The sequence below is a fragment of the Pteropus alecto genome, unplaced genomic scaffold, assembly GCF_000325575.1.
Source record: "Pteropus alecto unplaced genomic scaffold, ASM32557v1 scaffold135, whole genome shotgun sequence".
NCBI classification, from domain to species: Eukaryota; Metazoa; Chordata; class Mammalia; order Chiroptera; family Pteropodidae; genus Pteropus; species Pteropus alecto.
Window position 1 is genome coordinate 4,049,937 of NW_006438076.1, and position 11,064 is coordinate 4,061,000.

At 54.1% G+C, this 11,064-nt stretch overlaps 1 protein-coding gene across 1 annotated transcript in view; it reads right to left on the minus strand.

Moving 5' to 3' along the window:
• SLC37A2 (solute carrier family 37 member 2) overlaps positions 1-11,064 on the minus strand; it is a 23,101-nt gene that overhangs the window by 6,508 nt on the left and 5,529 nt on the right. Inside the window, 10 exon segments of the mRNA XM_015592002.2 lie at positions 105-195; positions 508-660; positions 937-974; positions 1,420-1,586; positions 2,342-2,418; positions 2,835-2,913; positions 2,915-2,959; positions 4,239-4,317; positions 4,463-4,556; positions 5,033-5,114. Of these exon segments, the coding sequence (XP_015447488.1) occupies positions 105-195; positions 508-660; positions 937-974; positions 1,420-1,586; positions 2,342-2,418; positions 2,835-2,913; positions 2,915-2,959; positions 4,239-4,317; positions 4,463-4,556; positions 5,033-5,114 (905 nt within the window).

The following is an 11,064-nucleotide window of genomic DNA, read 5'->3' on the forward strand; positions in this document are numbered from 1 at the left end:
AGCAGAGATCCTTCCTACATCCTGGAATCATATGCATCACATGACAGATTCCCTCTCCCACCAGAGACCCCTTCCTCACCTCTTCCTCCCCTCCTGGTACTTACCCACATTGAAGATGTAGAGGGGAAGCCAGTATAGAAAGGTATAGCTGACCAGCTTGGCAAAGAGCAGACACAGAGAGAACTCGATCACGCCCTGGGGAGCATAGCAGGTGGGAAAAATGCGGGAGATCCTCGTTCGGGGCAGCCCCAGGGGTGGCCGAGCACCACCCCAGCACTCCCCACGCCCCTCCACACACGGCACTTCCAGTACACATCCACTCTCAATAAAAGCAATGTGCCTGCTGTTCCAATGCGGTGTCAAGACAAGCCTCCCCTATACCCACCCTAGGCATCTTCTGTAAAGAAATTCTGGAAACCGTAGATCACCCTCGGCATCCCCATCTCCCGATACCAAACGGAAAAGTCTAGAGAGCCTCTCTCTCCCCTCCATGCCCCAACTTCTCACCGGGATCATGAGCGCGCCACAGAAGCTGATGGCAACAGGCTGAGCACTTGGCTCCTTGGAGCATCTGGCCGTTGTCTCAAGGCTGCTCTCCTGGTGACAGTAGGGGCTATTCCCAGAGTCCTCGGGGTAGTTCTGGTTCCCTTCCGGCCCGCTCTGAACAGAGATAAGAGCTTGCTGTGGGTACATCTATGCCAGCTGTGGGGATAACCCACAAGACAGGCAGGGGCTCCCAAGCTGGAAGAGGCGCACGTCCCTCTCCTGGACTAGTCTAACTTCCTGCAAGCCCATCGGGCTGTTGGGGACGCAACCCAAGGGCCTGATGTTGGACCTGTGACATAACTGTGGGCTCAGGGCTCCCTCCTCCAACTCCCCAGTCCTGTCTGGGGCTGGAGTAGGAGAGCAGGGAACGGGCTGGAGGCTCACACTCACGTGGTGCTGGGGGGAGCTGCAGTCCACATCTTCGGGATCTAAAACAAGAAAAACCTTCTAAGAAGGTTTCCGAAGACCAGGCCCACCCCTTTCACTGGGACTAGTCTCCACACAAAGCTTCCCAGACTTCCATTCTCTTGCTACGAAGTTGCCCTACTACCTGGCCTAGCTCACAGGCTGTGAGTCAGGGAATGGGGATGCGAACAGCAAATGTGTGGAACGTCCTGTCCACCCCACCTTCCCCTTCTCCCTGCTCATATTCTGCCAGCATTTGCCAAGCACCAACAAGGGGCCAGGCATCCTAAGTACCTGTCACCGAAAACTTCGACAGCCCCGGGAAGTATATGCTATTAGTCCAATTTACAAATGAGAAAACTGAGGCTCAGAGAGGTTGCTTGTCTCACATCTGGTCCTCCAACTCCTTGACCAGTAACCTGCCTTCTCTCAGAATTATGGGGTCTGTGGGGAGGAGGGTCCACTCACACTCAATGAGAAAGAAGAAGGTGACGATGCCCATGGCAGCGGTGATGATGCCTGGCACCACGAAGGACAAGCCCCACTGCCCGCTCACCCAGACGCCAGCGATCAAGGAGCCCAGGATGTTGCCCATGGACGTATGGGAATTCCAGATGCCCATGATGAAGCCCCGCCTGGAGGGAAGGAGGGAAGACAGGAGGGTGAAGGGAAAAGAGCGGAAAAAGTAAACAGGAAAGCAGAGAGTTCGTTGCAATTGCCCCATCTAATGCAGAAAACTGACTGCCTACAGCCAGGCCTGGGGTTCCTGAGCCGGCTCACAGGGCTTCCCAAGGGAGCTCTCGCGGCCCCTGGGGGTTGAGCACCCACCCCTTCTCTTCTCTCTTGCCCTATGGCAGTCACTCTAAAGCACTAGTCTTCAACCGCAGGGGACACTGGCAATGTCTGAAGAGTTTTGATTGTCACGGCTTAGGGTGTGCTAGTGGCATCTAGTGGGTGGATGCTGCTAAATATCCTACAACACACAGGATGGCCCCCACAACAAAGAATCACTCAGCCCAAAGTCAGTAGGGCCGAGGTTGAGACATCCTGCTCTAAAGCAACATTTTTTGCACAAAAGCCAGTTCAGGAAAAAGCCATACAGTTTTATAGGCTTCATTTTTTACTTCATGCAAAATGGAAATTTATCTGTTATTAGGCAAAAACATAACTAAACTTGCTGTTTTATGGGTTAAAACCTAACCAATGGAAAATCGATACTGCTTTTTAGTCACTAAAATGTGTATATCTTACTTAGCACGTGAAAGTCATCAAGATGGAGGCAAGTTTCTAATCTCTCACCTTGAAATTATATGAAGATGCCATGAGTGACCCCCTCACTACCCCAGCCCTCCCAGGGGACCTCCCAGTCCCGCTCCCTTGTCACACTCACTTCCCCTTCCCGAACCAGTTGCCAACGCAGGTCACAACCGAGGGCCAGCCTGTGGTCTGGACGAGACCATTACAGATCTGCAGGGAGAGAGGAGGCAGGTGAGACAGGCCGAGTCATGCTGCCAGCTCCCTTCTCTGACCCCTCAAAATCATGGTTGAGGGGTGCCCCCAACTGACCACACCACAAATTTCGTCTTCCCTCACACACAGACACACCCCCCTAATGCTCTCTGGCTGCAGAACCCCAGCCTGTCAGGCATCTCAGGTGACCTCAAGGGGGTGCTCAGCGCAGGCTTACGCTGAACGAGCAAATGCATGACCCTGGGAGGTGGAAAGTCGGACCCTGCAGAGCATCATAGAGGAGTGCTGGGCAGGGCAAGAGGTGCGCAGGGCCCCAATCGCCCATGACCTGGGGGCGGCTGAGAAGGACTAGAGCCCCCAGGGTCCTTTCTGTGCTGGGAACAGAGGCCCAAGAGCAAGATGGAGGCTCATACCTGAATGAGCACAAAATACCAGAGCACGTGGATGTTCCAGAAATATCCCAGGCCAAAGAGCGAGGTGAAAAGGCCACTGGGCTGAAAGGTAGTAACGGAGAGGGAGCCGCTCTCCAAAAATCCCACTGGGGAAAAGAGAGTTGGATTTGCAGTTAATCCCCGCTATCCGCACTCCTCAACTCTCTGCCTCCATTCCCTCCCCGACCCAGACCCTGATCCTATGCCCTCATCGGAGGGATTGGCACCGCCATCCTTGTCCCCTCGAGCCAAAAACCAGGGAGCTACCTCAGTTCCCTGCCTCTCCTTCCCACCCTTCACATTAGATCTCGAAAACCCGCCCGTTCTGCTTTTAAATAGTTCTCCAGTGTGTCACCTCTTTTCCATTCCTATTTCTACTGTTCTAACTCGAGTGTTCCTCAAAGCTTAGCTGGACGATTACCCATCTGTTCCTTAGCATGACCAGGCCTTCAGTCTGCCCTCCATGCCCCTCAGAGTGACCTGTCTGAAATGTGAATCTGAACGTGACGCCCTGAGCAAAACCCTTCAGTGCTCTCCTGTGCCCGAGGCCTGGCACACATGCCCTCATTCTTCAGCCCCGTCTCCTACGACCCGCTTCGGTCTTTACACTCTGATAAACCTGTTACTGGTCCCCCACTTCTCCAGATCATGCCGTTTGATAGTTCTTGACTTTGCGCATGCTGTTCCTCCTGCCGAGCCTCTTCTCCACCACCAAATCCAATGCTCGCATCAGTGCAAGTATCATCTCCAAGAAGCCCTCCTTAAGCTCCCTTCTCTAATCCCAGCTCAGACTAAGTAATCACCTCTCTGAGCCCCCAGAATGCCCTGGAGCCACCTCTGTCGGAGCTACCACACTGTTTGTAACTAGCCGCTGATGAATCGGTCATCCCATTAGGCTGTGAGCTTGTTGAAGGTGGTAGCTGTCTTCATTCACCTTTGAGTCCATGGTGACAAGCACCATGCTTGTTGTGTAAAAGCCATACCTGCTGTGCTAATTTAAGGCCAGAACAGGATGGGGTTTCTTAACCATCTCTGTGTCCAGGGCCACCCTTGAAGAATCCTGACGCAGGACAAACCATATTCTAGCTATACTACTGACACTGCCATCTGAGTGAATAACTCAGAAGACGCATCCAGGAAAGGCTTTCTAGGAAAAAAAACTACTAAAAGTGGGAGTCGGCCAGGTGAAAGAGCAGGCTCAGGGACCAAGGAAGAAAACGAGGGTGGCTGTGGACTGACTGCACATGCAGAAGTCTTGGTCTCATTTCCACTTGGGGACCCCTTACCTTTTTCACTTTGACCCAGCTATCCCCGGGTTAGTCAACAGAGGCAGCAGCTCTGAACCACCCTGCTCTGCGGTGGTCACGGGCATTGCCTCTGTCTTACCTGATGAACATGCCGATGGCATAGGCCACGAGGAAGGCATTGTCCACGGCCCCCAGTAACTCCTTGTAGTTGCTCTTGTCTGAAAGCAGATGAGAGAGAGAGAGAGAGAGAGAGAGAGAGAGAGAGATGGTGCTCGGCCGCCCCTGCAAGGCCTTTCTGGCCCTGGACAGCCCCTTCCTGGGGAAGGGAATGGGGAGTGGGGAAGCAACTTGCCCCATTCTTACCAAACGGACTCCAGTCACACCACGTGGTGTCGTTGGGATCGTGAGTGTCATTGAAGGGTCTGATTAACTCTGAGCAGTTCTGGTGCAGACGGCTCTGGACACGCAATGGGATAAACAGGTCAGGAGTCATCGCATAGCCCCAGAGCCCACTCAGCCCAGCGAGGAGCAAGCAGCCTCCCTGCCCAGCCTACCAGCACCACTGCCTCCCCACTGGACTCCTTGCTCCTTCCTCTGGTACCTTCTCCTACAGGAACTGGCTGTAGGGGCAGGTGGCCACATCAGACCCTGAGTGAAGGGCAGGGCAGGGAAAATCTATGAGCAGAACCCACAGAGCCCAGGGTTCCTGCTCTCTCGATTCACCCATCGCCACCGACACTGCCGTCTTGGTGAATAAACTCAAAAAGAGTACCCAGGGAAAGTTCCCGGGAAAAAAAGAGCTCCTAAAAGTGGGAGCCGACCAGGTCAAGGGAAGAGAATGGTCCTGGGCCCAATTCCAGACCGTTACTAAAGTGTATTTCTGCGGGTGCCCAGCATCTCCTGCATTCTTCCTCACCGCCAGGCCAGCCTCACCTTGACAACACTGATGGGCTTCCTGGACATGTGATAACAGGTATAAATTAAGAAGGTGAGCAGCAGGATGAAGCCTCGGTACCTGCAAGAAAAAGTGGGCATCTGGATTAGCAGGAAGATCGGACCCTGTGCCCTGTACCCCACTTGTGCCTGCTCTGGCAGCCCAGTGCCTCAGCACCACCAGCTCTCTACCTTTGAGCTCCCCTCTAAACACAAGTTCCTTGGAGCAGAGGCCAAGGGGAGGGGAGGAACCAATGCCCGGAAACCAGGGTGCTCAGGGAGCCCCATCTCCCTGGTCCCAGCTCCTGAGCCCTTCCAACAGAACTGGCTCAGCACCAGCACACTGGACAGCACAAACGAACTGCTGCTCTTGTCACCTATGTTCATTTGGTTCACTAAGGGCAGGGTGCCTTTGTGTACGCTTGTGTGAGACAGATGGGAGCAGAGAAGTAAAATCATTTTAAAAATACCAGCAATGGTGGGACCACCGATGGAAATGTGGCACCAGTGGGACAGCTGCAAACAGAACCCACGTCCTCTTCCTAGTCCCAGTGTCGTCCATCCCACTGGACAGCAGGGTCATCCTTTCCACCTGTGGCTCAAGCATCACATGTGCCCTCCCCACCCCCCATTTCTCATCTCATGCACTGGTCTGGGATGGAAAGAACAACTCGTCCAGACACCAGCGAAGTTTCCATGCTCTCTCAGCTGTTTCCCCTCTCCTGAGGGTCTGGGGAAGGGCTTCGATGCCCTCCTGAGTCACTGTCTGCTTCCCCAGAAGAGTATCAGCTGAGCTTAGTCAGCTGGGAGCCAGGAAGTACGTGGAAAATGAGTCTTAAAATGAAGCCCTGGCCCGGGAGAAAGGGCCAGGTATTTGGAAAGTCCCAGAGCCCTGTTTCATTAAAGATCTCAGAGAAGGTTGGAAAAGAAGGGTAGGAGGGTCCCTGAAGCCGTTGGCATCTCTCAGCTCTATGAACCTAAGAGTTAAGGACACTGCAGGCTCATTCTGCCCTCTCTGGGGATCTGCCTCCAAAACCCAAACTCACTTCCTCCAAATGCGTCATGAAGGCTGACGCTTGTAAAATGAAGGGGAATTTCAGCAGAGCCTGAATTTAGGTTGGACTCTGAGGCCCTTCTCACTGCACCCCTGAACTTGAACTTTCTGCCTGGGTTCTCTGTCTCTATTCGCTCCACTGCCCCCAGTTGATCTTAAAAGAAGGGAGGTACACACCAACTCCATTACCTGGCTTAAAATTTTTCAGTGGCCCTCCCATCTGTTAAGAATGAAGTTCCAACTATTCAGTCTGGATTTTACGCTCTTCTACAGCCCAGGCCCTCTGGCTACCAGTTCCCGAGGGCGCACGGCTGAATCACAGAGGGGAAAAACTCTCTGAGAGAACTTGGAGTGCCTCAGCTGGCCTTCCCCAAAGAGCAATGGATGGAAGAAGATTACAGCCCTACAGGTACCTCCGACCTGGTGTTGCGCCTGGGAGTCTGCCTGGTCTGGGGAAAAGCTGACAGCTTTGAGTAGTGACCTTGAATTTACTGTGTAACCAAAGGCAAGTTCCTACGCCTTTTTTGCCCCTGGCTTCCTCTTCAGTTGCACATGGATGAGAGCACCAACCACGTCTATCTCAAAGATCGGTGAACACAATATTACTCCCACCCTTGTCCCTGTTGTGTCACTTTTAAGACCCCAGGGACTTGGCCTATCTTGGCTGCCACGTGGATGCAGCCACCGAAGTGGTGACAAATCATCTGTCCTCTGGGTGTGAACAGGCCCTGAGGCCCCACTGCGGCCCCTGGCTCTGACTGTTCTCCCATCACAGACAGGCCCAGCAGGGAGGCCTTTAGCGGCTGTGGAGCCGGGTGTTGCATGGGAAGCCAGGCTGCAACTCAGCGGACATGCCGAGCCCTCTCAGGAGCTGGTCGGAGCCAGTGAGGGACCCAAAGGTCTAGCCGCATTGCCAGCCACCCTTTCCTCCCATCCCCACTCCCACCACCACACTGATTCAAGTCCAGGCTCCCGGACCCGCCCACCTAGGAAAGACCTAGACCACCCTCCCTCGGCTTTCTCCTGCTGTGTCCCCGGTGCTCTTCCTTCTCTGTTCCATGCCCCCTTTCAATGTGGACTCCTTTCCCAGCCCTGGGAGGAGGAGCTGGGCCAGAACAGCAGACACGGTAATGCCTGCTTCTGACATCCTGACTCTCTCCGGCAGAAACAGGACTGGTCCCCCATCCACATCCACACATGTGCCTGCCAGGTACCAGGCATAGGCATCGCTCTAGGGATCCAGCAATGAGCAAGAGATACCACCGTAAGAGATACCTCTGCCCTCCGGGAACTCCCCGGTCAGTGGGGAGACGGACAGGATTGAGGCCAAAGTTCTATAAAAACGGGCAGCCCTGCCTGACGTGGAAGCACAAAAGAGAGACGCCGAGCCCAGCTGGGGTGGGAGCGGTGTCAGGAAAGGATTTCTAGAGGTGAGGCTTTAGTCGAATCTTCAAAAACAAGCAGGAGAAGCCAGGTCAGGCAGGGCTGGGGCAGGGAGCGTGTCCGGGGACGGGGACGCGCGTGCGCAGAGACAGAGAGCATGAACTAACACTACCTGTTTGGAGAACTCTTCGTGGTGCGGGATATCTGGAAGGTGCGACTGAGCCAAGTGTAAAAGGTGAGGCGGCTGGGAAGGAGGCGGGGGACAGGTGGGGTGTGCCCCGTTGTAGAGTTTAAACTATCTCTTGAGGGTGACCATGGTGGAAAGTCATCCAAGGGGGCTGGGATTTACTGGGTCAGAGAGGTCTGGACACTACCCAGGTGAAGCTGGGTGAGACCCTGAGCTCTGCCCTGGGGACTGCTTTGGGAAAGCCCCAGATGGGCTTCCTCACTGAGGACGGGGCCCGCTTTCTCGGCCTTTCCCACCCTGCGAGCCCCTCCCAGGGCACACAGCGACACCAGGGGCACCCTCCGCAGTGCATTGCAGGGAGTCCTTGTCTAGGGGAGGGAAGAGCAAGGCCTTAGGGATCCGTCCAAACCTGGCTTCACTCCTTCCACCTGTTTGCTTATCTGAAAAGCAGAGAGTTCGCGACCTTTCTCACAGGGTTATTGACAGGTTAGTGAGACGAGGCAGACAACAGATCTTATAAGTTCCTGACACTAGGTGTACAGCTACTATTGTTTCAAAGTTTCAGATGAGGAAGAAGAGCTGGTGGGGACTGAGGCAGCCCTGCGCTGCTCTGTTAGGAGAGGCGGGTAGGGGTGGGGGCTGGCGCCACACTCCGAGTGGTGGGGGTTCCAGACCCTGGATTCACTAGAAGGAAAGAATTTGGAGGTCAGCATGGCCCCCTTCCCCACTTCCCCAGCACATGTACCTAGGCTAGGTGAACGACGAGTGCCCTCACCTTGCCTGGGGCAGGTCACAGTGTCTCTGGGGAAGCCTGCAGTGAGACAGAGCAGAGATTCCTGCCTGCTGGGGCCCACCCACAGGCTCCCTTGGGAACAAACAGGACGGCTCAGCAGAGGTCCACACTGACATCCTGACCTGTGCAACTCCAGCCCCGTCCTCCTCCAGGGGCCTGGCCTAACCTCTTGCCCGCTCTTACCCCAGCCCCCAGTAGAAAATCTGACAACCAAGATAGCAGGGCAGTCATGAATCTTGGGGGACAGGAAGTCCTCAACTGCATTATGTCATCTTAGGCCTGGCACTGGCCTCCTCTGGGACTTCATGCCTGGACTGAGAATGACAGAGGGAAGAGATCAGAGTCGCAGTCCAGTCTTCTTTATGATCTACTTTGTCAGCAGTTTTGAGAAAAAGGCCAAGGTGTCACAGTCCAGAGGAGACTGGGGACATCCATCAGGTTAAGGCTGGGCGACGCTGAGGCCAAGACTGCCAAGCTCACAATAATTCACAGGAAAGACAGCTGACACACTCCTACAGCACATAGAACCGCAGGTTTCACTTCTCACAAGCCCTTCCTGCAGAATCGAGAGGCCCCGGGGGGCATACAGAAACAGCTGTGCTTTGCCTAGTTACCCCAGGGTGGCCGTGAGGGGGAAGGATGGCAGCCCGAGTGCTGGGCCAGGCTGGCCTGGAACGAAGCAAAGACCGAGGACCGTGTGCGGCGAGGCCCCCAGACTATTGCAGGTGGGGCTGGTTACCCCATGACCCTCTAAGTCTTTGTCGCCAAGAACTGACACTTAGAATTGCGCCTCTCCCTACCTGGCACTGGTTACTGAGTAACCAAGTCAGATAAGGAGGTGGATGAGCTATCTCTTAACTGTTACCTGACAGTCCAACTTATTCTTTCAAAGGATCGTGACTTCACATGGCTTTATCGACCACGTGAAGACTTTGCACTAGGAATGCTTCTGAGGCGGGGACAAGAACAATTTGTCCCAAAGCGGCAACAGATAAAAAACAAACAAAAGACCCTCTAGCACTCACTATCTACTACCAGTCCAACAACAGGAAACGACAAAAAACAGCACAGTAGGGGGACACTAACCTTAAGAGATGGCGGGAAGAGGCCCCTTTCTCAGGTGGATACACAGTCAGTCATCCCCAGTCCCTGCATCCCCCTTCCTTGCATTGCATCCGCATTGCTGACAGTCCCTATCCCAGTGTAAGACGAATGGGATTTCAAATTCCTCATCGATCAATCCTCACCACTCCCTGCCTTAACCAGGGGTTGCTAATAGAAGTCTAGGGCTGCTCAGGTGGCCATGTGACAGGTTGGGCTGGCTGTGACTGCAAGTGATCTTTGCACTTGCCCTGAGGAAATGAACTTAGCAGCCTATTCTTAGATGTGTCTGTTCTGGGATTCAGCAGCTCCGAAAAGGGTAGAGGGCTGGGAACAATAAGAAACAGGCTAGTAATAACAGTGCCACCAGCCCACCCTTGCCAGATCTTCCACTGCCACTGAGAGATTTCATGGTAGGGAAGGGCCGGCCTGGGACGGACACCACAGGGTAGAAACCTGAGCCAGGCCTTCAGTGTACAAGATGGAACAGGGACAAGCCAGGGCTGGGAGGACCTCTGAGCACAGAGGACATGAAGCCCTCTTGGGGCAGAGAGCCAACCCAAGTAATCCTCTACTTGTTAGCCTTCCTCCAGCTGGGACTCGGGCACTCGCTCAGAGAGATCGAGTAGACTCGGGGCTTGGCCTCAAGATTCTTCCAAAAAAAGGTTGCCATTGGCTAGTAGCCACGAGAAGCCCAGGACTTTATAGAATAAATGAGTAGATAAAATAATGATCTTTTTTTAGGAAAAGAGAAAAATAAAGATTGTTTTGCTTTGAGGAAGAAGCTAAGTCATGGGACCCTGCGTGCTCAGACAGAATGTAAAGACATGGCTTTAAGCTTTAGCAGAAGGTTTTGTTCAGGCGATGGGAATAACTTTGGAAAAGTTGGTAGGGTTTGGAAGAGGTGGCCAATGGGTATTGAGTTGGCCTTTCTTCTGAAGGAAGTCTACGCAAATAGCACAGATGAAAATGTGTTGATGATAGCAGAGCCATGTCCTGCCCGGGGAGGTAGGATGATGGTCTTCCTCTCAGGATTCTCTGGATGCCTAGCCCCACGCCTCACCCTCATCCACGCCACCTGGAGGATCCAGGGGCCAAACAAAACAAGAGCAGTAACACTGCCCACTCTCGCTCCACCCCAAACACCAACTCAGAGATAATCAGATGTGGTGGGGGAGTCATTGACCCCTGGTGTCTGTCCTCAGTTCTGTTCCTCTCAGACAGCTCCACTCTCACCTCAGCGCTCACTGGTACAGCTGGACCGGAAAAAATAAGGCCTCGGCCAACTACTTAGACCATTACCAATCCCCTGCTGCCTTCTCAAGACCAGCCCATGGGGCCTGAGTCAGATAGCCCCACCCAAAGGCAGGGAGGTGCACACCCGTCTGCTCTGTAAGGATGGAAAGAGGAAACTGCAGGGGGGAAGAGGAAGCAGAGCCGCTGGGGGAGAGGGCAGCAACCACGCGAGGGGTGGGAGGGGGGAGCCGAAGGCTCATGCGCTCTGTAGGACCAGC